The sequence below is a fragment of the Vidua chalybeata genome, chromosome 6, assembly GCF_026979565.1.
Source record: "Vidua chalybeata isolate OUT-0048 chromosome 6, bVidCha1 merged haplotype, whole genome shotgun sequence".
In the NCBI taxonomy this organism is placed as follows: domain Eukaryota; kingdom Metazoa; phylum Chordata; class Aves; order Passeriformes; family Viduidae; genus Vidua; species Vidua chalybeata.
This window is the reverse complement of record NC_071535.1, coordinates 55,983,328-56,009,186: the sequence shown is the minus strand read 5'-3', so window position 1 is coordinate 56,009,186 and position 25,859 is coordinate 55,983,328. Positions and strand designations below refer to the sequence as shown.

General features: G+C 53.1%; 1 protein-coding gene across 4 annotated transcripts in view; it reads right to left on the bottom strand.

The window, feature by feature from the left end:
* Window positions 1-25,859, bottom strand: part of MYRF (myelin regulatory factor) — a 44,286-nt gene that overhangs the window by 6,139 nt on the left and 12,288 nt on the right. For all 4 annotated transcript variants that reach the window (XM_053945366.1, XM_053945365.1, XM_053945367.1 and 1 more), the window contains exons 2-20: window positions 20,482-20,569; window positions 19,393-19,719; window positions 16,773-16,834; window positions 14,053-14,371; window positions 13,517-13,689; window positions 13,156-13,279; window positions 7,975-8,170; window positions 7,280-7,356; window positions 6,689-6,799; window positions 6,325-6,415; window positions 5,292-5,492; window positions 4,560-4,668; window positions 4,001-4,110; window positions 3,385-3,545; window positions 2,883-2,955; window positions 2,224-2,312; window positions 1,827-1,895; window positions 1,235-1,315; window positions 39-124 (exon numbers count right to left, since the gene is read on the bottom strand). In XM_053945366.1, the coding sequence (XP_053801341.1) occupies window positions 39-124; window positions 1,235-1,315; window positions 1,827-1,895; window positions 2,224-2,312; window positions 2,883-2,955; window positions 3,385-3,545; window positions 4,001-4,110; window positions 4,560-4,668; window positions 5,292-5,492; window positions 6,325-6,415; window positions 6,689-6,799; window positions 7,280-7,356; window positions 7,975-8,170; window positions 13,156-13,279; window positions 13,517-13,689; window positions 14,053-14,371; window positions 16,773-16,834; window positions 19,393-19,719; window positions 20,482-20,569 (2,547 nt within the window). The remainder of the gene's footprint in view (window positions 1-38; window positions 125-1,234; window positions 1,316-1,826; window positions 1,896-2,223; window positions 2,313-2,882; window positions 2,956-3,384; window positions 3,546-4,000; window positions 4,111-4,559; window positions 4,669-5,291; window positions 5,493-6,324; window positions 6,416-6,688; window positions 6,800-7,279; window positions 7,357-7,974; window positions 8,171-13,155; window positions 13,280-13,516; window positions 13,690-14,052; window positions 14,372-16,772; window positions 16,835-19,392; window positions 19,720-20,481; window positions 20,570-25,859) is intronic.

Genomic DNA, 25,859 nt, shown 5'->3' with positions numbered 1-25,859 from the left:
CTTCCATGAAACCAGAGCCATCCAAATCCATCACCCACCGTGCTCTGGGGGGGTCCTGCTGCTGGCTCCATTGGATGTGGCCGTGGATCGCACTGTCTGCGTCTTGTCAATGTTCTGGCTTGACCTGGAATGTAGGAAAAGATGCTGGAAACCTCCTGGATGTGGACAACGGGATCACTTGTAGGTGGTGAGAAAAGTGGCTGCAGCAGGAGGACGGGAAGAGGAACATGGAGTAAGTGGAGATGTGGAGAACAAAGTGATCTGGGAAAGGCAGGAGAAAGGCACACAAGCCATGAAGACAGCAAGGAGAGCTCAGAAATTCCACAAGGAATCATGTGGCAGTTCCATGTCTGGCAGGGAGAAATCTCTGCTGGTTCAGAGGACACCAGCAACCCTCCTGGAACATGGTGCATATGGTGGATTTGACTCCCATTAGGAATCTCCTGGGTGGATTTGGGTGCTTGGAAATCAACAGGCTTCAAGCTCTCACCACTCCCTAAGGAATGTGCCCCTTATTCCTCAAAGACAGACTGTTCCTTAGAAACACACACAATCCCCCCTCCACCAAATTCACCCCATGGAATTCCAGGTGTTTCACTGATGCTATCCAAGACCTGAGCTGAGGACACCACAGGCATCTCCTGAGGGTAAGGGAGGTGGGAAAAGGAAGGAATATTTCTCCCAAGACTGCAGAACAAGGAGCACTTCTGGACACCTGTGTTCATGTCTTACCTGTCCCTGAGCATCACTCCAGGTTTCTGTGGGATTAACAAGCTTCACTCATTTAGAGGAATTAAAAAACCACTTTGTCATCTCCAAGATTTGTCTAAATAGAGGGATTTCTTTTCCAAGCGAAAGGAGACTCAGTGCCAGTCTTCCAAAGAGAATGTGGGCACAAGCCTCTGGAGCTTCACCTTCATCCCAGTCTAAATCCAACCCTTATCCCTGAAGCTCCTCCACTGCCTCATCCATTTTCCTTACACAGCTTTATCTTGCTCCTGCTCTCCCTGCAGGATGCAATTTCTTTATTTAACCTTTAATTAATTGATTTTTCCATCTCCTACTCCAAATTTGCCTTCCCTGACAAGACCCATAACCCTTCCTCCTGGAATCCCACTGGAAGTCTCCCATCCCTTTCTCTGTTTTCAGTTTCTTGGTCTTTTGTGGTGTAGGGAAAAAAAAGAGGAGAGGGGACGAAGGAATTAAATAATGAAATAATGAAACAGTCACATACCGTGGACACAGAGCGACCGGAATTCCGGGACCCCCATGCCGAAAGAGGGCCAGGAGACAGGCAGTGGGTACAGCAAAGGAGCTACAGGACAGTGCAGGGAGACAAGGAGAACAGGAAAGTGGGAAGATGACCAGGAGGACAGGGAATGAAAGAGGATATGGAAGATAATGGGAAGGAAAAGACAAAAATGGGGAAATCAAAGACACAGTGGAAGGAAAATGGGTTGGATGAGAGATGTAAGGAGGAGGGGAGGGAGAAAAATGGGAGAGGGAAAAGAGGGAGAAAAAGAGACTCATTATCAGGTCACACGAGATCCCAAAGCTGATCCAGCCCTGCTGCACCAGTGGGATGAGGCTGTTTAAGTCCAGCTGGAGGCATCCAAGGAACATTCAGCACATCCTAACAGGAGATTCCCTTTTCCTTCTCTATTCCTCACTTCTTGCTCCAGACAATTCAACTGCCATCAGACTGGGATGTGTGGCTGTGCTTGGCAGGGTCTTCAGCTCTGGAAGTGTGCTCAGTAATCCCAGTTTCTGTGCTCCAGCCTCTCCCAGGTGACCTCATCCCTCCCAGCAATTCCCGAAATACCCACCCATCGATGTCCACGAGATCCTCCTCGCTGCGCAGGCTCAGCACGTAGAGCGTGGACATGGACACCACGCTGGAAAAGAAAGGAGGACAGGGTGAGGAGGAGCAGGGATCAAGGACAGGGCATGGGATCGATCCGCTTCTACAGGATTCCAGCCCAGGAGAGATGGGTGCCCCATCCCTGGAAGTGTTCGAGGCCAAGCTGGAGCAACCTGGGACAGTGGAAGTTCCCAGCTCATGGAACCAGATAAGCTTTAAGGTCTCTTCCATCCCAAAGCATTCCAGGATTCTCTGGAAGAAGCCATAGATCCACAATCCCTCACTGCATGCCCCATGGACGGCACAGTCCCAGCGGATGAGCTGGAGGGAGGCGATGCAGAAGCCCAGGAATGGGATCTCACCTGAAGGCCATGATGATGACCAGGGCAATGATGGTGCCCTGAAGGAAGCGCTGGCTGATGCAGGCCTGCTCCGGGACAACCGACGGAGACTGCAACGGAAAAAATCCTGGATCAGCTCAGGGCCCCCTGGATCAGCTCAGCTCCCTCACTGCTCTGCTCCTTGCACGGACCTCCCCCAGCCCATCCTGAGCTCTCTTCCTGCCTCCCTGAAAATCCTGAACTCCCCAAGTATAGAAGTCATTTAATGTCTCCATTAGGAGATAGAAAGGGAAGATCATGGGAAAACTGAGGTTGGAAAAGCCCTCTAGGATCATGGAGTCCAACCCTACCCCCAGCACTGCCAAGGCCACCACTAATCCAGGTCCCCAAGTGCCACATCCATATGGTTTTTAAGTCCTACCAGCAATGGGGACTCTGGAGCCTGCTCCAGTGCCTGGCAGCCCTATCCATGAAGAAATTTTCCCTAATATCCAGCCTAGACCTCCCCTGGCACAACCTGAGGCCGTTTCCTCTTGGATAAGGCAGGGAGGAGAGCCGAGTCTCCTGGCTCCAACCTCCTTCCAGGGATCTGTGGACAGTGAGACTCCCCCTGATCCTCCTTTTCTCCAGGCTGAGCCTTCCCTGCTCCTGGCACTGCTCCTTTGGGATCCATCCCTTACCTTGCTGGTGACTTTGTGGGGTCTCTTTTTGTGGGGCACGCTTCCTGCCCGGCTGAACTGGCTCCCAGTTTGGCTGCAAGAAGAAAGGAGGAATGGAGCTAAGGTGGGCAGGGACAGCTTTCCAAGCCATTCCCAAGATAAAATGGGATTTTCTGGGAGGGAGAAGATGTTTCTGTAGTGTGACAGTCACAAACCCTTTTGGTGCTTTGCCCCAGAACCGGCATAAGCAAGGTCAGGATGGAGATTTTGTAAGCATGGGAAACTCTTTGCCATGAGAAAGCCACTGACTTTAGGGAAACATGGAGACCATTTCATCCTGGGTGTTGTTGGGCTGGTCCTGTGGGAATTCCAAACCTCCTCAAGCTCAGCTCTTTAAATCCACTCCAGGCCAAGCAACACCAGCCAACATCCCAGTCCTTCTTCATCTCCCTGTTCTCAATCTAAGCTGCCCCTTGGAAATTCCTGGGATGAAAGGGGACATTCCATGTGGCTCCATGGGTACCTGAAGGCTCCAGAGCTCACAGTTGACTTCATGCTGTCCAGCCTCTTGAGCTTGGCCAGCTTGTGGCTCCACCTTTCCAGCTCATCGATCCGTGTCTCCAGGTTATCCGTGAGCTTGCACAGCTCCTTCACGGCTCCCACGTTCTCCATGAAGATCCGCTCCTGCCGGGGAATCAGGCCAGCAGGCTGAGGCACACCTGGATCTGGATGATCCATGCCCTCCATGTGTGCTGTGGGAGACTGTCCCCTCGATTCCCAGAGCAGCAACCAGGCTGCCACAGGTTGGGAAAGGTCAGGAAACCAGGTGCTCCAGGTTATCCTGACATAAGCACCTTATCTTATCTAGGAAGGGGAAGATTAGGACTGGGAGCCTCCCTGCAGGAAGCTGCCAACAAGGAGCCCTTCCCGAGGGAGATGCTGCCAAATTTCACCAGCATCAGGCTGGTTCCTCCCTGCCGGTGTCCGATATCCACCCAGGGCTGCTCCCGACTTCTGGAAGACCAACCAGGTCTGAAACTCATCTGGGAGCATTTCCCAGGCATGCCACTTTCCTTCTCCCCTATCCAGCTCCACAATTCCCTCGAGCCAGGTTCCCCAGCCTCCTGACTGCCACCAACCTTGTTCACCACCAGGAAGTTCTCCAGGGTTTTCCCATTGGAAAAGACCAGGTCCCCAGTGTCCTTCACAGCTTCTGGCAGAATCTCCTTCACTTCCTGAGCGATGACACCTGGAGACGTGGAAATGGAACAGTAGGATGGGATGGGATCATCCTGCACCCCCTGGATACTCCGGGAGTGACACCAGGATGTCCCTTCCTCATTCCAAGTTCTGCAGGGCTCCTTGGAGACCCTGAAGGGCAGAGTATGGTCATACAAAGCTGCTCTCCAAATTCTATGGATAGGGATCATCACCCCACCATAGTGTACTTGGAGAAACCTTCTCCCTGTAGGAAGTGCCACCTTCTCTCCCACTCACTAAAGAGGGAATTTCATTAGATTCCTTAATTTGGGAGGTTAGAAGGCCCCTCTTGCCCACCCCACACCTGGGGGGCTGCCCTGGTACAGAGCTGGATACAGCCCCTGGGAAAGGCAGGGAATTCCTGCGGGACATTCCTGTGTCAGAGGCGTATTCCCATGGGACATTCCTGTCTCACAGGTGTATTCCCATGGGATGTACCTGTCTCAGAGGTGCTGTCAATGCCCACCGTGGCTGCAAACTCGGGTTTGTAGTTGTAGTGCACCAGCCTCATCCTGGAGATCCGCTTCAGCTGCTCTGTGGTGTCCACCTGAGACAAAACATGCACATGGAATTCCCAATGGGATATTGCTTCTCAAATCCCCACCACTCTGCATCCCAGCAGGACAACCCACTATGCCCCATGGGAATTCCTTTGGGAGATAGCCCTGAACCCTGCTATGAGCAGCCATAAGGACAAACACTGGAATTAATGTCTAGGTTGGGACAAGATCCTTGGATAGGGAAATCAGGAGACTAAGTTTCCTTGCAGAACTAGACACAGGGAAGAGACAGTTCCCAAAAACAGGTGACATGATTATATCCAGCTTTTCTGGACAGGCAAATCCAGCTGAGAGGAATTCAGAGCAGAGCCAAGCCTCTCATCCAGGCTCTGGCAAGGCTCAGTGTTGTACCTGCCACATTGACCTTTTTTACACTCATTTTCCACTTTTCCCACTGTTTGCTACTTCTGGCTAACACTGGAAGAGTCAGTATTCCCTACAACACGGTGGACTGGCTGTGCTTGGAACAGAAAGAATCCTAAGTCACTTCCCTTCCGCTCTACAGTCATAGGATCATGGAATTTCCCTAGTTGGGAGGGAACCACAAGAATCACTGGAGTTCTTCAGACTCCTGGTGACCCCAAGTCCATGCTGCTTTCCAGGTTCTCACCTCCTGGATGTCCTCTTTCACTCGGACATCCGAAGGGTGCATCAGGGACCCCATGACCTTCACGTTGCCGTGGACCACCAGGGCTTCATCCGGGCGGTCCGTGTTGATTCCCACGCGGCCGTGGTGGAACACGGTGTCTGGGAGCTGCGCCCGCTGCCAGAGCACGTCACTGTCGCTCTCAAACTGCCCCGGGTTGGAAGCCTGTGGAGAAACGGGACAACAGGGACTGACTGAAAAGCAGGGAGAGGAGGAAGGTTGGCCCTTCCTGCTCCTCTCCTCTCCCTAAAGGAATATCCTTGCTTCCTTCAGCTGTTATCCCAGCTATCCGTGTTCCAGCCACTCAGTCCTACTCAGGACTGTAGGAAACCAAGTGACATGGATGATACTCCTGGGACCCAAATTCAGAGCATTCCAGGCTGCCCGCAATTCCCTGAAATTCTGCGCTGGCCATCCTGGAAGCTGCCTAATCCATCGTGGACTTCTTGTCTGAGGTTCCTGTTTGGGTTTTACTATCTGCTTTCATGTTTTGGAGCTGAGTGCTCCAGTGAAACCCTGGGAGAACCTGGGAATGGTGCCTTTCTTTTCCTGCTCCTCTGCCTTGGTAGATGAAAAAGTGATGCTCTGGGAGAGTGCCCAATTTTCCTGCATCTTCTTGTTCGTGCTGCAGAGTTTCAACAACACTCTCCCTTCATTCCCAACAATTCTACTGGACACTGATCCCATCTGGAGAATGGGATTCCTTCCTTATCCTGTAACAGGTTCTTCAACCAGGTATGGAAAGTCTGAAGCCAGAACCCAAGTGTGGACAGGGAAAGTCACAAGCAAGGCAGGGAGAATTTGGAAGAGGTGGGAAAGGTGGGAAATCAAGTTTGGAGAAGACCTCTAAAACAATCAAAGCCAACCCAGCACCTCCACCACATTCACCACCAAACCACAACCCCAGGTGCCACATCGACACATTTTCTGAATGTGGAATGTGGGAAACAGCCCAGGATGGTGCAGCAAAGGAGTGTGGGAGGAAACAGGGATTTACCCGGACGATGATCCGCTCGGAGATGTGAGCTGCCAGTGTGTAGTTCTGGTTCTGGGCGTGTGCCTGCAGGGCCACCACCAGCATGAAGTACCTGCGGAGGGACACTGCTCAGGAACACATCCTATGCTGGGGAGAGCCGGATCTCCGTCCCCTCTGGAGCACTGGGCACCACGGTGGGCTCGCAGCACCCCCTCTCCTTGTGCTGGTTGTCCCCAAGCCCTCCCAGAGCAGGGACACCCTTCTGGTGTCCACAATCCAAGCCCTATTCCCACATCCCACTCCAGCCACTCTGCCCAACCCAGGGACAGGCAGATCCACAGGATTCTCAGGATGTTCTGGAGGAGGCCCCCATGTCCTCCCTCACCTCTGGTCTGGGTTGGGTTTGCCTTTTTTCCTCATGTTGTTGGCCGTGGTCTCGCTGAAGTGCAGCCGCCCCACAGTGACCTTGGTGACCTGCTCTGGGGGGAGGTTCACCCTGGAAGGAAAGGAAAACAAAGGAATGAGTGAGGATGGTGGCTATCTGGGAATGGTGCTTATCTTTTCCCACTCCTCTCCTATCTCTTCCTTCCTCAGGTGGGAAGTACAGTTTTCCTGCACCTAGAGGCCTTGAACCCAACAACACTCTTCCCTCATTCCCAACTGGACACTGGTCCAGTCTTGGGGCCTATCACACATACTTCATGCCCTGAAGAACCAGGTATGGAGAGGCTGGAGCCACAACCTGGAGAGGAGAGCTTTTTTGGGAATGGCCATCTCCTGGCCTGCTCCACCAGTCTATGACCTGGGCACAGAGCAGGGTTGGAAGTACAAAGAGAGGAAAACAGGAGAAAACCGGAGAGTGTGACACTCACACAATGGAGTGGGAGACCTCCAACTCCACCATTTCTCCACCTTCTCCTGCTATTGCTTATTCCCTGGAAGCACAGGATGCTCATTCCCACAAGGACATACTCACGTGACGGGGTTGAAGGGCCGTTTGCTGCGGTCTGATTGCGACTGCTCGATGTTGATGGACTGGTTCAAGGCCTCGAGCTGGAGAGAAGGATTTGGGAATGTGGCACAGATCACAGAGACCTTCCCCTTTTCACCTCCTCCTTCCCAGCTCTCTGTCCACCCTTGCATGACAGGGCACATCTGACTCTGAACACCCAGCCTGAGTGTGGGCATTGACCAAGTGTCAAAAAAGTTGAGGGTGGAAGCATCTTCCCGATGTGCCTTTATCCCTACAGAGTCAAAGGTGAGTGGGAAGCAATCCTGAAGATAGCCAGACTGAGCCCATCTTAGGACTTGTATTTCAATGGCTTCAGGGGATGTTTAGATTGGATATCAGGGAAAACTCCTTCATGGAAAGGGTGGTCAGACATTGAAACAAGTTGCCCAGGGGCAGTGGTAGAGTCACCATTCCTAGAGGGATTTAAAAGCTGTGTGGACGTGGCACTTGGGGACATGGACTAGTGGTAGCCTTGGCAGTGCTGGGGGAAGGGTTGGACTCCATGATCCTAGAGGGCTTTTCCAGCCTATCCAATCCCATGATTGTGTGATTCCACACATTCCTCTACCACATGAAGAGGTGCTGTTACCTGTTCCCAGCCACCTCCCAACCACTCTTTTCTCAGCTGGATTCACCACGGTCCCTCAGCTCTTGCTTACCTTCACTCCGTGCAGCTTCAGGTAGAAGCATTCCAAGGGTTTCAGGCCCTCGGGCGTCTTCACGTACTTGGGATCGCCGAGCATTCCGATGTACACGGTGACCTGGAAGTGGTTCTTCTTCTGGCACACGAAGGCGTCATCTCCCACGGAGAAGTTGAAGCCCTTGTCGGCATCCACGCGGTACGTGAGCATCGGGCTGGGAAGAGGGAGCAGGTGAGAACAGGAATTTCCCACAGAAACTGTGGATATCCCATCCCTGGAAGTGTTCCATGCCAGGCTGAATGAGGCTTGGAGAAACCTGGGCTAGTGGCAGGTGTCCATGCCCATGGATCATCACTGGATGATCTGTAAGGTCCCTTCCAACCCACATCATTCTACAGCTCTTCCCATTCAACTGGGCGTGAATATGGAGATCCCAGGTTCCAAAGTCTGTCCAAAGCCTGGAGCATCCCTTTAATGTGGCTCACTGGGAGTAGCAGCTCAGACTGACCCACACCTTGTGGCATTCCCATTGTTACCTTCTACCAGCTGTACCCTTGTATCCCGAATTCCTGCTGAAATCACAACCACCTGCTCTGGTTGCTCTGGAAAAGCTTTCAGCTCTCCCAGTGGACAGGTCTGGAGGAGGAGGAGAGGGAGGGAGGAGGAGGGGTCCTGGCTGCTCCATGAACACACACCAGCTGGAAAGGTTTAATCTACATCTCCTTAATGGGCTGGTTTCCATGGGAATCAGGGAAATATGTGGCCTTTGCAGTGAGTCCGTTTTCCTCACTCTCCATAAAGCCCAGTCCTGGGCTGGTGGGCCCTCGGAAGGGGGGGAAGGAGCTGCCTCTCATCCCACAGAACACCCAAATCCCATTGTTTTCAATTAAGGAACAAGGGATGAGATAAAGGGGGAGCTCAGCCCAGCCTTGAATCTCAGGCTTTAAAATTATGGAGTACTTTTCCCCCAAAACCAAAGCACTTCTGACTTCCACCTCCAGAAGGACTGGAGCAATGGGAGGGGAGGTGGACAGACTGACAGTAAGAAACGTGGCAGAACTCAGGAGACTCTGGGAAGCAGGAGATAGGAATTCTTCACTGGTATCCCTCCTTTTTTTCTGGAATAAAATCATTCTCCCCCCGCAGTCACCTGAGGATAATGAGTTAATGTGGATGAGAGCTGGGGGTGATTCCAGGTGGCCATGAGTAATTCTGGGATAGCCACGAGGAACTACTCACTCCTTACGCCCCAGGGAGCTGGGAATGCTGTGCCCTGCTCCAGACACAAACCAGGCGGTGGGAGCAGAGCACTACCTTAGCCCAGAGGCACGAGAGGAATTCCCCAACCTCCTCCCAGCCTCACCCCTGGATTCTCCATTGGGATATTCCTGACTGGACACGCAGCTGAAGCTGACCCAAGCAACCTCATCCCAAGGGGATCCAAGTGAAGCCATTCCCAGCTGTTTTTATGGCTCCTGAATGTTCACCACTCTTCCCACTATTTTTTAACTGGCAAAGCTAAGGAGAGGGAGGGTCTGTCTGAGCTTCCAAACCATGGATGCTTCCCAAATCAGAACACTGATGGCTGCTAAATGTGTGCTGACAGAGGGGAGACAGGCAGGCTCCCCCTCCTCTCCCTTCTGGAAATTCCAGGTCTTCCACAATCCCCTTTTCAGAGGTTCCTTTTCACTGATTTTCCCATTTTCCCAATGGCTGTGGCTGGTGCATCCCCCGGTTTGGGATCCCTGCACTAGGATTGATCAGAAGGAAGAAGCTGCTTTCCATGCTGGCTTTTCCAGGGACAGGGCAGGGGCCAAAGGGCAAAGTGTCAGGAATAAAAGGTCTGGGGTCAAATGGATTATTTGATCCCGAACATCCGCACTGACAGGGGCAGATTAAGGCAGGACAGAAGGGCAGGATCAGAGGAGGTTTTTCCCAATCCCAGTGAGGGTAAGGGGTAACAAACTCCCCACAGGGAATTGTACTGGGAGTTGGCCAAGAGCAGGACGGCAGAGGGATGCTCATGTTCCCCCATTCCTTCCTTCCGTCCGTCCAGGTTTCCCCATATCTAAACTACTCCTAAGACATAATATTGGGAGACCCCTAATCCAAAGACATTCCCTAATTCCATGGATTCCCTGATTTCTTTTGCTTCCAGTATACAAACTCCAGCTGAGCAGCAGGACACTGTCACCTCTCCCACACAATCCCACCTGTGTGTCCATACTACGTATTCCCTTCAGCTCCCTGGGACACATCCATGATCCATCACCAGCCCCCCATATCACACACCCCAAAACACATCCAGCAGGTCTGGACCACATCCCATTGGTCTCCACTCCCTTGGTGAGATCCAGGATGTGCAGCATAGCCAAGTTTGGAGCTGTTTATCCGGACACTTCTACCAGTCAAGGGGTGCAACCCCAAAACCCCAGGATTAGCCCCCGGAGAGCACCAGTTTGCTGGATGGGAAAAGAACAGCACCTTCCCATTTTCCCAGCTCCCAGTTCCAAGGCTCTGCCCTCAGCATGGAGATATTTCCATGAAGGGCTGCACTATTCCCAGCTGCCTTCCCTCAAACTGGGAGAAGGAGGAGGGAGCTGGAATTTATCAGAGCCTGCTGTCAGGGAGATGAATGGCTCCTTCTCCCAGGAGTAAATTAGGGAATTGCCCGGTTCCAGGCCTCTTTGGCTCCGCTGCTGGAAACCAGCTCATCCCTGGAAATGTTCACTGAGCCTAAAACCACAAAATCCGAGCAAAAGGCCAAAAACATTGTATGTTATCCATAAAATTAATCCACGGATTTCTGTCTCCTTCGACAACACAGATTCCTTGGCCAAACCTGAGACATGGGCCTGGAATGGAACCTAATCCCTACCCCATCCCTTTATGGAACCTAATTTTTTGTGTGCAAAGGGAGGAAAACATGGAATAGCATTAATTGTACTTTTTGCCCTGTAATCGCTCCCAAGAATCTGGTAAGAACCTGGACAGTTTCCCATGCTCTCCCTCCTTCACCTCCTCTCTGGACTCTTTTCTTAGGATCAAGAGCAGGAAAAATCAGATAATTCAGATGATTCACATTCCTGAGGCTGTGAAAAGGTTTTGGGCACCTGGATCACAGGGAACTCAAACAGCATATCGAGACTGGGGACAGCTTCCAGCAGAAACCAGACTGGAAATGGCTGCTCCTTGGAAAAACTGGGGGAATAACTATGGATCCGCATGTGGATGCTGATTTTTTGCTGAGGACACCCAAAAGCAGAAAGGAAGGAGACAATTCCCACCTGCCAAATTTGAATTAATCAACGTAAAAAATGTCATTATAGGAGCAAGGAAAGATGGACATTTTTGTGTGTTTCTCATAGATTATCCCATGAAAGTGCTGCACCAGGAGAATGAAGGGATATTAGATTTTAAAAGAGATGTAGGTCCAGCTTGGACAGGAGCAGGAAGAGTCCCCTGAGGTAACGTGGAGGTAAAAATTAATTAATCAACCTTTAACCCTTAATTCTGCTCAAATCCAGCACCACAACAAAGCCCACGTGGCTTCCTCAAATCCCCATGGAGTCACCTCAATGGAATTTATTTCTTACACAACAGGATGACGACCTCAATGCCCCAAGAGTGGGTTTGCTCTGGCTTTTACCCTAAATCCTGAAAGCAGGAATTAGGGAAATGATCCCAAGATCCAAAGAGCAGGGCTGGTTTTGTAGATGTTCTCCAGCAACTCCTCTTTGTCCAGCAGAAAATATCATAAAGTTTGTGTCTGCCAATCCACCTGGGGACAGCAGGGTACATGGAAAATCTCTGGAACTGGGATAGAAATGCCTGGAAATGGCACAGGACAGGCTGTGATGTGTTTGGGATGGAAAATAATTTTCCCAGAGTAGGAAGCAGCGAGAAGGAAAAGGGAGGCTGGAAAACCAAACAATAAGAGGTGACATGTCCAGACAGAGGTCAGAGGAGGTGGCAGTGGAACTCCTGCACATGGAAGAGGGATTTGGGGGCAGGATCCATGGGAGATCATCCCATCATCCAGAGGGAGCAAGCTAGTGGTGGAGAGCAGGGAAAGGTGCAGGATGGCTTTGGAGCTGCTGATATTCTTTTATGGAAATGGCTTGGTAAACCAGAAGGAATTGTCTTCCCAAATTATCTCTCTCCTGCTGCAGGGTGGGAAAACAGCCCCAGAGTCCAAAAGAGGCAACTAGCTCCAATAGAGAATTCCTTGGCCCGGCACTACCATGGAAGATGGGATAAAGACTGGATGAGCATATTTGTGTGGGAAAGCTGGGACTCTGCCCCCATCCTTGGAGTCCTTGGCTCCCATTCCCAGACAAAGTGTGATCATAGTCCCAGGTTATCCACAGGTACCAGAGCATTCCCTGCTCCATGTCCCCCACAGGACCCCAGCTGGCTGTGTGGAAAGAGGAGGGATGGAACTGGGAGGGAACAGAGGGTCCCTGAGAGGTTTCTGGAAGCCATCCCACTGCTTGCCAGCTCTTTGTCACCTCCCAGGAATGCAGGGAGGATCCAGAGTGGTTTCCTCCTGAGCACTCCTCCTTCCCGGTGTGCTGCCTCCACCCTCTGCTGCCTCAATTCCCAGCCCACCTTCCCAATTCTCTCTTCCCTCTCTTGGTCATCCCAGCCTTCCTCTCTGGCCTTTCTGCCACTTCCTAGATTTCCTAAACCCCTTCCCCCTCTTTCCTTCCTCCTCTGTCCTCCCATCCTCCTCCTCCCACTCCTCCTCCAACTCCTTTCCACACTGCTCAAGCTGCCCTGAAGTGGCTCTGGACGACCTCCAGCCACCCACACTAGGAATTCTCAATCCTAAATTTAAAATCCAGGATCCTGGTAAACCTAGGGAGGGAGAAAAGATGCTGCTCACCCCAACCTTCCTCAGGACAAGGCTGGATTTGCCAATAAAGCCTTCCATGGTGAGCAAGGTCTGAGTGGCTGCGGAACTGGCACCAAAGCTGCTGAAATGCCTCCTGCTATTCCTTAATTATCCATAAAAAGTGTGGAGGAGTAACATTCCCAGTAGGGAAGGGGCAATGGGGAGCATTACCTCCACCACAAAGCCCAGCCCAGGGAGATCCTTATCCCATATTTCAAGTGGGATGCTCCCAACCCCAGTGGTTTGCCACCTGCACAAGGAATGTGAATCCCACTTTCTCCAGTGGCAAAGGAATTACTCACAGCTCCTTGTAGTTGGCATCGTACAGAGTTGCCCACTTGTTCTGCTGGTGTGGCTGCCACTTGATGGACTGGAAGTTGGGATCCAGGTAGGAGCCATTCAGGCTGTCATTATCCTGAATCAGGCCTGTGGGGAACAGTTAAAATGGACTAAATCCTGATTTTACTCACTGAGCTGAGTATCCAGACGGGTGGGAGCCCAAGGAAGCAACTGGCACTGCCTGAAGCTTCCCTCCTGACTGCCAGGGCAGCACCAGATCCAGGGTGATCCCATAGGTTGGCAACCTCTGGCAACCATCTTCCCTTCTCCCACGCCCCTGGCCCGGCGGGAGTGGGGCTGGAATTCAGGGGATAATGGGGGTACCTGGAGAGAGCGCTCCCGGCTGGTGCCAGGGAGGCGTCTGGACGCGATCGGGATTGAGCGGCACCGATCCCATTCCCGGCTCCTGCTTGATCAGCCCGTTGAGCATCTGGGCGTTGAGGGTGTTGGGGGGGGACTCGGAGTGTTTCCGCTTCTTGGCGGGATGCACCGGGAGGCTGTGGAGACCGCGGGAAGACTCAGCAGGGAACGGAGCGTCGCGAGGTGACAATCCACAACCGTGACCAGGACAAGCAGGATGTCACGTGGAAAACACAACATTCCCACAGCACTGTCCCACCTTATCCCACACTGCTGAGTCTGGGTCACTACTCGTGCTGAGCCACATCTTTAATTCCACAGAATTCCAGAATGGTTTGGGTTGGAAAAGACCTTAAAGTCATCTGGTTCCAACCCCCTGTCATGGGCAGGGAACCTTCCACAGATTTCCCTTGTTTGTTCCTACCACCAAACCCCACACTTCAGGCAATCCACGCACCTCCAGCTCCCATTCCCTCACCCTCACCATTCCCAGGCCTTACTCTGCTCCGTGCTGCTGGAGGAGCTGGTGCAGCATCTGGGATTGCTGGGCATGGTGGAGCTCGGCGGGCGCCATTCCCGGCCCGACGCTGTACGGAGGCATCAGGGGCTCGGCCTTCAGGAACATATCCCGCTGCAGGCCGGGAAAGTGGGAATTGTGCTGTGGCTGCAGGGGGTGAGGGGGCGGTGGGGGTGGCGGGGGGGGACCCTGGAGGTGAGGGGGTGGAGGAGGAGGCGGCGGAGGAGGAGGGTGCTCCAGGCGGGAAGGGGGAGTCATGTGACACATATTTTCGGGAGTCATGGTCCGGAGGAGGTGAGGATCTGGAAAGGGAGAAAGAGCCAAAGTTAGGAGTGTCCTGATCCCAGGTGTAGAACTGACCCAGTTATCTTGGATTCTCAGGCTGGATGAGGCTTGGAAGAACCTGGGCTAGGGAAAGTGTCCCTGCCCATGGCAGGGGGTTGGAATGGGATGAGCCTTAAGGCCCTTTTCCACCCAAACCATTCCAAGATTCTATCATTCCATGGGACAGTGAGGGAGAAGAGTCAATGGAATTACCTGAACATTGCCAGCACTTCCAGGGAGGATTTCTGAGGGGGCACTTTAAACATTTTAACTGAAACCAGGAGGAGGCTTTAATCCCTGAATTTAAATAAATAAAAAGGGACATTCAAATGTGATTCCACCTTTCTCCTCCTCCATTTGGAACGGGATACTAAAGCCATTCTATAATTAGGGTGAATTTGACTACACCAGCACCAACAGAAATGCTTTGGGTGTGGAGGGACATGCAAATCCATGTCCCTTCCTGCCCTGCTCCTCAAAACCTCAATATTCCAGATCCACTCCCTTCCATGGGCAGGGACACCTTCTACTTTCCCAGGTTGCTCCAAGCCCTGTCCAACCTGGCCTGGAACATTTCCAGGGATGAGGCAGCCACACTTCTCTGGGAAATCCATTCCAGTGCCTCACAGGGAAGAATTCCTTCCCAATGTCCCTCTGGTAGTGGGAAGCCATTTCCCCCTGTCCTGACATTCCATGCCCTTGTCCAAAGTCTCTCTCCAGCCTCCAGCCTCCTTTTTCTTCACCAGGACAAAGCCCATCTGTTTTTCCAGCCTTTCCCTGATATTTGCATCAACCTGTGCCTTCAGGCATCCCTACAGAACACCACAATCCCAACAGGAATGAGGGACTGACTCCTGGGATATGAGAAAACCGCAGGGTAGGAAGAGAAAGTGACTTTGTTTTAAATGCAAGACAAAGCTTCTTCATGCTCCAATGTGGAAAACCGGCTGGAAAACGCATCCAGGGACTGGCCAAGCCAGGCACAGCCTCTGGGAACACCGAGAGGGACGGCAGGGAAGGACCTGTTGGATCTTTCCAGGCTGAGCTGGATGGACTTTGGCCTCAGAACACCCAGGCAGGGGTTGAGTAATGAGGCCAAAGCGCTTGACCAGGAATGGGAAAACTCCTGTCAGAAAGTTTGGAAAATCGGAATGTGTTTGCGCTGGGTCCTCCTGCTGAAGGCTGCCAGGGCAGGGCTGCTTTCACCCGTCCTGCTCCCTCTAAAGTTTTCTGCTTCCTGCTGGGACCTCTCAGTCCCTTTTCCACACACATGGAACCGGATTCCTCCTTTCAGGCTCAATCCTGGGACAGCCTTCCTCTGGGAGCTGCCTCAGGGACAGCCCAGCCAAGGATAGGGAGGTGATGTGCTTGCCCAACGCATTCCCAAACCCAAGGAAAATCATCTCCGGGAATGTGATCCCAGCTTTGTGGGTGCCCTCCGGAGCCTCCTCTCCTTCCCACTGAGCTCTGAGCACTCCAAAGCTGCTCTCCCCATGGTGAGCAACCCGGCCTCTTTGTTATATTTAAGGAAGGGCCAGGAGGAATTCCAGGGATTTTTTTTAGCAAGATAAACAGAACTCTTGACCTCTTCCATCAAAAAAAAAAAAAAAAAAAAAAAAAAAGAGGAGCAGGCACTGCTCCCGGTGGGGACTGGGCTGGAGCCTGGGGAAGAGGGTGCTCCTGCTGAGGGGGAAGGGAGACCAGGACAACCTTCCCTCCTTCCTTCCCCAGGAGTTTTTCCATGGTAGAACAGTGAAGGTCACCAGAGGGACCAAACAACCCTCGGTGGCTTTCCTGGGAGAAGCCAGGAGTACCCTGCAGCGACCCTGGAGGGGGTCCCAGCTCCCTGGGCCATTTCAGTGGGAGCAGAAGATCCTCGGGACCAGCTGGAGGGGAGGGAATGGCTGGGAAGGAACTTACTGGAGAATGGCGGGTTCATGGCTGCTTCCCAGAGCCGGGTTCCATGTCAGGGACGCGCTCCCGCTCCGTGTTCCCGAGGCAGAGGGCAAGATGAGGCAGATGGTGGGCTCCACATCCCACCCTGCCACGATCTCCCCACACCCACGGATTCCCACCACGGATTCAGTGTCTGTGGATTCTGGATTCCCACCACGGATTCCGTGTCCGTGGACTCCCAGCTCTCCTTCTGTGCCGGTCCCTCTCCCCTATTCCACAGCCGGGAGCGGAACAATGGGCGAAAGCTGAGGGATATTTACTAACTGATAATCTCCCCACGTAGTGCAGCCGCCTGTTTTCTCCCGGCTGATAAAGATTGCAGAGCCAACCACTTTCACGGAATAAAAAGGGGGTGGATGCTGGATTTGGGGTTTGGATTAGGATTTTTTTTTTTTTTTCCTTCTCCCTTTTTGAAGCACTTACCGTTCACCTGCTGAGGGGAGTAGGCTTCCGATCCGGAATCCGGGGGAGAGTCTGGCAAAGTACTGTGGAGCAATGGGAAAAGAGAAGGGAAAGTCATTTTAATCCAGCTTGCAGCACAACCAAGAGGTCCAAGTGGATTCAAGCACCCTCCAGGATCTGGCAGGGGAATCCCAGGTGCACCTGCAGCAGATCCTGGACACACTGAGTGTGTCCAGCTGGGATTGCCATCACTGTCAGTGTTTCCACTGGAGCTCAGGAATAGGGACATTTTGTTGAGCTGACAGTGAGAATTCCAGGGAAAAGAAGCCAAACAAATGTATCTGCTTCCCAGGGAAAGGTGTGCTTCCCATGGAACTGTCACTGATCAAATGGAATGCACAGAGCTCTCTCCCCATTCCGGGAAGCTGTTCCAGGCCAGGTTGGAAAAGGCTTGGACCAACCTGGGATAGTGGAAAGTGTCCTACCCATGGCAAGTGCTGGGACTGGATGGGCTTTAGAGTCCCTTCACATCCAAACAATTCCATGATTCTATGAAATGGGAGGCTCTGGGGGATCTGGGAAGCCCATGGATGGATTTTGCCTGTACAAACCTGAGCACCACCACAGTTCCTGCCGTATCCCTTTGGATATATTCCAACATCACCAGGAGCAGGATTTGGCCCTGACTGTGAAACACTATCTAAAAGAAAGTGGGAGCTCCCAGCTGCCTTTTCCAGCACATCCATGGCTAGGGATGGCAGGACTAGGTCATGTGTGGTGGCACATCAGGGACAGGGAGGGAGACCATGGCACATTCCCATTTTCCATGGGAATTCTTTTCCATTCATCCATTCTACCCCATCAGTTTTATGCATGTGAAATAATCCCAGACAAATTCCAGTGCTTCTTGGATGAAAACCAGCCAAAAAACAAATGAATTTTGGGAAAGGGAGGAAAAGCACAGGACACACTGCACCAACTCTGCTCCTGACAGCACCCACAATTCCAGCTGGGAATCAGGATAAAGGATCTTCCTGGACCAGAGAAGCCCAAGGCCCATTAATTGGATTATCCTTAGGAAGTTGCACACAGCAGAGGCTGGAGAGGGATGAGGTAGGTTGATCCCAAAAAAAACCCTCGCCATACTTCCCTCATCCTCCACCTTCCCTTGGAGCACCTTTCCACCATTCCCTGCCCATGCCTGGCTGGAGCATCTATTCCCAGCATTATTTCCAGGCTCCTTGCCAATGTGGGACCTGAATTCATACTGTATTTCCTATGGATGCACCAGCAAGCCAAGTCTTGGCCAGTAACAAAAGGGAACAGCACAATTCAAGGAATCCAGGAGGCTGGAAAAGGTGGACACTGCAGAATTCCCACTGGGAGGTGGCGTGGCTGTGCCCAGTCCAAGGGAAGGGTTTGTGGGTATCCACCACATTGTCCCTGAGCACATGATGGGATGCTTGGGCCAGGAAAAGGACTCCATTATCTTTGTGTGTCCCTCCCAGGATATTCCATGATTCTCCATTGGAAAAAGCCTGGCACAAGGGGGAAGAGTCATTCTGGAATGCTGAGGGAATGCTGCCATCAAGGCTGATCCAGTTCAGCTACATCCAAATGAGGTCTCCACCTCTGACAGCAAGGCATGATCCTTACTCATGACATTCTGCAGAATTCCAGATGCATCCAGAAGAAAAGGACATAACAAGGCATCACTACATGCTTTTGATTCCCCCTAAGCTCCAGGTATCCTTCTGGGATCACTGCAAGGGAAAACTCCCTGGTCTGGGAATAAAAGAAAGGCAGATTTTTTTCTTTTAGCTTTCTGGCATCTCTTTCCAAGTTCATCCAAAGGGTGAAAGTCATTGGCTGAGTGTTCCCAAATTTGGGAATGCCCACATTGTGCTTGCTGGCAACACTAGAGGGCACAAGGAAGAGGGAGAAGAGCCAGTCCTGGAGCCATCCTGGGCTCACTGTCCTTATGTCCATAATCCCATGGAAGAAGGCTGTCTGGGGACACCACCACCTAAATATCCAGGTTGGAGCACAGCACAGCACCTTGGGATGTTACTGTTCCCTTCCTTCCATCCTGGAGAGCAGGAACCACATCCTTTCTCCTCTCGGGAATAACTCTCCAGCTGGGTCCATCAGCAATCTTAAAACCTGCCCTTCCTCTTCCCCAGAGCTGGTTGAAAAGGACACATCCAGCTCAGATCCATCTTCTCCTTCTCTGGAGCGGAGCATCTACAACATCAGGCCATGAGAAGAACATCTCCCTGCCCAGTGTAGCAAGTATCCTCTGGGATAGTCATGGCAACACCCCAGAGACTTAATTCCATCCCAGAGACTGAATTTTGTCTTGATCCAGTTTATTCTGTGTCTCTTTCTCCTTCAAAAATGCTCCGAGGTTCTCCCACCTGCAGATGTCCAGCAGAGGTATCCAGTACTTTACGATGGCACGGGGGATGGTCCCAAAAAACCTCTTGGGAAGCTTCAGGAGCTCCACTCATCCAAAACCAAGGACTTACCACAGAGCCACGCTGCCACATGTCACAGCTCTGTGGACCCTCCAGGTGCCACCAGCCTGGAGGAGCCTCCATGCCAGCACCCACCCTTATCCCGCCATCCCATTCCCACTTACCCAGGTGCGTAGGAGGCCTTGGGCTCTGATTTGATTGGAGGGACCACGTTGTTCAGGCAGTGGCCACCCAAGAAGCCCTTGGGCACCACCATCCCATTGTTGTTGTTGCAGTTGAGGTGAGCTCCGTAGGCGGCTCCGCAGGGATTGGCCAGGAGAGGACCATGCCGGATGGGGAGCTGGCTGCCGGCGGGAGGGAGGTGGAGGGGAGCGCTGGGAGAGGGATTGCTCACGCTGCTGATGGAGCTGGCGGGAGGCGCGGGGATGCCGGCGGAGCTGGAGGGCTGGGGGTGTGTGTAGCTGGCGGGAGCAGGGATCTCAGGGAAGCAGCTGAGGGAGAAAATGGGACAGCATCAGGGCAACAGGTCAGTGGGACTGATGGAAGAGTCCAAAATCCGCCCAGGAAATTTTAAAGTGCCCAGGACAGCAACCTCAAGGAATGTGTAGCCAGCAGGATCTGCTCACTGTGCTCCAGTTTTACAGGCCAGCTATGCCAAAGATCCCCACCCTGCTCCCAGCTTCTCTTGGTGCTCTCCAGGTCTACTCCATCCTCCTTCCCAAAGCTGGGGTACACAGGGAGATCCTTCCCTTCTCCAAACTCATGTAGTCCTGGGGATTTAATCTGAGCTCCCAGTGCTCAGATCAAGGAAAAATGTTTATGGTGCCCTTGTGGGGGCTAAAGAGAGGGGGAAAAAAGACTGGGAAAACTTGAAGGTAAGAAGCCAGGAAGAGACAGGACAAAGAGATGGGAATGATAAAGGAGCAAAGAGAAATCCAGGAAGACTCTGGAGGGGCAGAGGTGATTCCTAAATGATTCCTCAAATTTCAGGGCTGCAAACTGCTCAACAGGTTTCCAGACAAGCTGTGGCTGTCTCATCCCTGAAAGTGTTCCAGGACAGGCTGGGCAGAGCTTGGAGTAACCTGGAATACTGGAAGGTGTCCTGCCCATGGCAGGGGTGGAACTGGATGGGCTTCAAGGTTCCTTCTGACCCAAAGGTTCCTTCCCACCCAAACCATTCCAGGATTCTGTGATATCTCCATGGAAAACCACAAGGACCACTGTTCCTGCTGCAGAGCAAGGGAAGCACTTACATCTCTGGAGAGTCTTCCTTGCTGATGTACTCTTCCAGGATGCTGGTGTCAATGTTGGATGGCTCCAGAGCTCCATTAATGTCGTGACCTGGACAGGAGAGAAGGTGGAGGCATGAGCCAGGAGAAGGACAGGAAAGGGCCTTGGAAACACCACCAGACCCTTACACAGTCAAGGAACTGATCTGAGCTATACGGAATAACGGAATGGGTTGGAAGGGACCTTAAAGATCATCTCATTCCAAGCCCCCGCAATGGGCAGGGATGACTCACTAGATCAGCAGATCCCTGGGGATTGCCAGCGGTCCATACCCACTGCATCCCAGTGTAAGGCCTCATCCCAGGAGATAGGGCACATGGGACAAGCCAGGGTGGTGACGTAGACACATGGCAGGAACCAGATCCTTTGGGATCCCTTCCAACTCAGGACATTCTGTGATTCTCTTTGGACCTTTAGCAGAACACTGGAATTCTCCATCACAACCTGGATCAACTCCCGACCTTCCTCCCTCTCCTCTGCTCCATGGGCAGGCGGTGGATTTCCCTGTCCTTTCTCCAGAGGGCTCCTCCTCCCCTCCCTGCCCTGTTCCAGGGAAGCTGGGCAGGGTTTTGTTGACAGAAAATCCTTCCTTTATCTGTCTCTCCCAAGTGGGAGTCCGGAGGCTGCCAGGGCCGGAGTCAGCCCACAGTGCCAAAGGCACGGCCAAGAAAGTGGAAGAGAAGATCCAACTCCCCCTGCTCCGATAAGAAAGCCAGTGAAAGACCATCCTGAAAGACCCCACGTGAAAGCCCAGGACAAGCCCCTGACTGCTTGGATCCCCCAAGTTCCCGGGAAAGGTCACCCACTGATCCGCAAAGGCCGGCCCGGGGGGCTCCAGCCCACCCCGGCCAATTGCAGCTCTCCCTCTGCAAATCCCTTTCATACCAAGACAGGCAAATCGGCAGAAATAAATCCAGCTAGGAATTCTGCCAAGCGGACAGGGCGTGTGTGGATACAGGGATCTCTGCCTTAGAAACCTTGGCTGGAGGGGGGGGGAAATCCTGGGTAACCGTTTGTTTTTGGGACGTCTCCGTGGCAGAGCCCAGGGACCTGGGGGACAGGGTGAGGATGTTCTTGCATGTGAACATGGGATCCATCTGGAGCAGGTACACAGGATGCTGCTTCCAGGTGAGCACTGAGGTGAGGAGAGGATGGAGCAGGCAGAGCCTCCAGGATCTCCAGCTGTGCCAGCACCTCCAGTATGGAGCTGCAGATCCTAGGGAGCACAGGGGTGGTTTCTGTCCCTCCACTGTGACAGCCACATCCTGTCCTGAAGATCCTGGGATGTGGTAGCTCCACCCTCTTGTCCTTGGAGTTATGGGAGCTCACTGATGGCCATCCGTGTGTCCCTCACTCACCCCTAAGGATCTCTGCCACAGCCTGCTCCCAACACTTCACCACAAACACATCTCCCAAGGCACCTCTTCAAGCCCTCACCATCATCCCATAACATCCCGGAAACCTCCTGCCAGGGATGAGCACTCCAAGAGGGTGGGAATCCTCCCCGTGCTCTGTTGCCTCACTCTTAGCCAAAAAAAAACCCCTGGGCTATAAATCACAGGATACCTTTGGCAAACACCCACCCCAAAGGCCATCAGGAAACTTGTCTTCATCCCAAGTTTCAGCATTGGGTTCCATGATCAAAGCAGCAAAAAGAGCACTTGGCCAATTTTTGTGACTCAGCCTTGTCCAAGAAAAGTCCAACCCCAGCAGGTTTCCCTCACACCTCCAAACTCCAGGAGCTCCTCCATGGTGGAAGAGGAGCCCAGGAACACTCCAGGAACGATGGGAAGCCCCCTATAGACAGCAGGATGCTGCACTTCCTAATTTTCTGAGGGTGCTGAGGCCCTGTCACAGGGTGCCCAGAGGGGCTCCAAGCCCCATCCCTGGAAGTGTTCCAGGTCAGGTTGGATGGGGCTTGGAGCAACCTGGGGCAGTGGAAGGTGTCCCTGCCCATGGCAAGAGGGCAGTTCTGGATGAGCTTTACGGTCTTCCAACTCAAACCATTCAGGAATTCCTTTGCTTCCTTGAAGTCACCTTGGGGAGGGCGAGATAAGCCCAGTGACGCGAGAGGTGTGTCAGGGCTGGAGGGGAGATGTGGCTGCCCACCAGAAATCAAGGACCTTCCTCTGCTCCAGGACAGTGGGATTTGCACAAATCCAGGGGTATCAGGGCAGGGACAAGCAATGTCCCACCGCCCAGAGCTTCCATGCAGCCGGGCTCTTACCAAAGCCAGCTTAGGTGATTAATTAAAAGCTAATACTGCTCCATAGTCACGAGATCCCAACGGCACCAGCATTCCCTCCCCCTCCCAAGTGGGGATTAGTGGGAAGCCACTGAGGAGGGAAAGGGAAGCTCAACACCCACATGGCTCCACATGGGACAGGCTCCCACATCTCATCCCAGCAAAGAAAGATGGAGGAGCCCAGGGAAGCACTGAGCTCATCCATCCCAAACCTGCCAGGTCCCTACCTCCCATTCTCCTCCTGTCTCTGGCATTGCCACCTTGCTCTCCCACCATGTCACTGCTCCACTTTCCAACCCTTCTCCAGGAAAAGAGCCATGGCAATCCCAAAAAACCCCAACCTCTGCCCGAAGAAGTTAAAACCCTCAGCACCCTCCTCGTGAGCGGAGCCGGGCGGGCTGAGGCCCCCGGACGTGTGAGAATGTCAGGAATCCCAATGTTTGGACTGGTTTTCTCTGCCTTCCCCAAACCTCCAAACACGCTCCACATCCCAACAGAGGTGCTTCTCACGCTGCCGCCGCCTCCCTGCCCCTGCTCCGACCGGCTCGTCCCTCCTGGTGGCACCTTCCCAGCTCCTTGTTCCAGTTTTGGGTGCTCCCAGAGATGGGCACGACGCCATAGGGCTTGGAAAGAGTTAACAGAGCCTGGCCTCTGTGAACTGTCATATTTACAGATCTGAGGGATTTAACCCGGAATTTTCCTGGAGTGATAGGCTGAGAAGTTTATGGAATTTCTATTTATAACAGTCCCCCCTCCCTCTTCAATTCCTACTCTGTTGCCTGTCTTCAAATCACCCCTAATCCTGCCTGGGTCACCTGGGGGTGGGAGGAAGGGAGAGAGCTGGAGAACTTCATCCCGGGATGCGCTAACACGAACCAGATGTGGGAAGCTGGAGATGACAACGAGGTCAGCACTCCGCAGGGGCTGGGGAACTTCAGCCAGGGGTGGGGGGACACCGGGGAGGAGGAGGAGGAGAAGGAGCAGGAGAAGAGGTTGTGCCAAGCCCAGAACTTCCCAGTGCCATTGGAGCCAGGTACCAGAGAACTTTCAGGGAAAACTGAAGCATGGAACAGCCTGGGAGGTGATAAAATATCCAAACTGGTGAACGGTAGAATAGGATCAGGAAACCCCAGGAGCTTCTGGTTCCATGTGGTCCCCCTCCTTATGGTCCTCCGGCACGTGATGGAGCAGCAGTGGGATACACGGATGAGCAGGACACACGGCACAAAGCCCCACCAGGAATTACCTGGGATGCCACAGCAGTGCCAGTGCTTGGCGAGGCGGAGAGCCCCGGCACATCCCTGGGCTCATCCCTGTGTCCGTGCACCAGGGCTCGGTTGTGCAATCCTCAAGCCAGGCTGCAGCATCGGCACATTCCCGGGGCCCCGCGCCGCTCCTCACCCCCTTCTCCCTCCTGCCGTGTTTATCCTTCGGCCCGGGAGGATTGGCTGCTGGCCTGGCCGCGAGCACCAGGAATCCGGGCCGTGGCAAACAAACCAAACACCGCCTAAGCCCGGGGAGCCGCAGGGCCAGTGCTTGGCTTCGGAGCTTCTTCCCATCCTGGATGGCTCTGCCACACAGGGAGAAGCTGCTCCAGCTGGGAATAGCATCCCTCCCATGCCTGCCACCTTGGCAAATCCAGAGACTTGGGCTGCATACCTGGACAAAGCTGCTTCCATAAAGAACAGCAGGATGATGTCCCTACTGCCCCAAATGCCCAACCCTGGGCTGCTTCCATCTCCTCTTGTGACCCTGGAGGAGCCCCTGGCTCCCCCTGGATCCTGGCCAGCATTCCTGCTTAATTAATGCTCTTTATTACCTGCCTGGGATGATAACCAGCCCCCAAACAGGGCTCCTGTAACTGGAGCAGGACACGGAGCCAGCGCTCCCACAGCTCCCCAAAGACCACCCCAGAGCGAAGTCCCGGCTGCCCAAGGCATTTCCGGGGGATCCCAGGCCTTTTCTCTGATCCACAGCCCCTCCTCATCCCATTACTGTCATCCTTTGCTCCCCCCAGGAATATCATCCTTGAGCAGTTTCCTTTGGATTAGGACACCTTTGGTCCCCACATCCCAACCCAGCCCATGTCCCTTCCCATCACAAAAGGTGGGACTGTCACTGGCAATGCTGAGGTTCATCCATCCCCTGTGTCCCATCCAGGATTGTTCCCACTACCTGACCCCCTCCTTCCTGGGAGTTCTTGGTGAGCCAACATCCCAAATGCAACCCCTCTGCATTCCTAGAGAAACTATCCCATGCCAGACAGGGCAGGAAGCAGGGAAAGCAGTGATCAGGGATAGGGATACAGGACAGTGGGATTTACCCAAACCCCCAGGCTGAGGGAGAAAAGACCATTTACAGGATGTCAGGAAGACTCAGGAGCAACAACCTGGGTAACAGTGAGCCAGCTCCAGAGGCAAAACACTTGGAATAATGAACTGGCCTGGTGGGAAGTACAACCAAACCCATGGCAGGGGGTTGGAACTGGATGATCTTTAAGGTGCTTTCCAACCCAAGCCATTCCAGGATTCCCTGAATACTCAGTGTCCAGAGGCAGCAGCATCTCCCTGTTCCCTGGAAAGCTCTCTCTGCTCCTACACAATCCCACAACTCCTTAGCTTACATCCACAGATTAATATACTTGGCAAAAGCACCTTTGGATGAGGTGGACAAGACCCTGGGAAACATCCCAAACTCAGGGATAAGGAGATAAAACCCTCCATTCCCCATTCCCAAGAGGACAAAGTGTTGGTGGGAGTCATCCCAAGTCACAGGAAGTGTGAGGAGCCAGAGGAAATTATCCTGCTGTGCCATGGCAGGCCATGGGCATGTTCCTTGGGAAACTGCAGGAAAAGGAGGCAGAAAGGATGATCCTCCCTCCCAAACTTCCCTGAGCCCTCCCTCTGAGCACCTTCTCTCCTCCAACCCTCCTGGAATTTCCCCTCATCTCCCATCTCCCCTCACCAAAGCTGTTCTCCCTCCCGCATCCCTTTCTCCTGGCAGCTCCCCACCCTTGTCCTGGCCTTTCCCCCGCCCTTGCCAGCTGTGAACCTTGGCATGGATGGAGCCATTGTCCTGGGAGAACGGGGGCCGAGG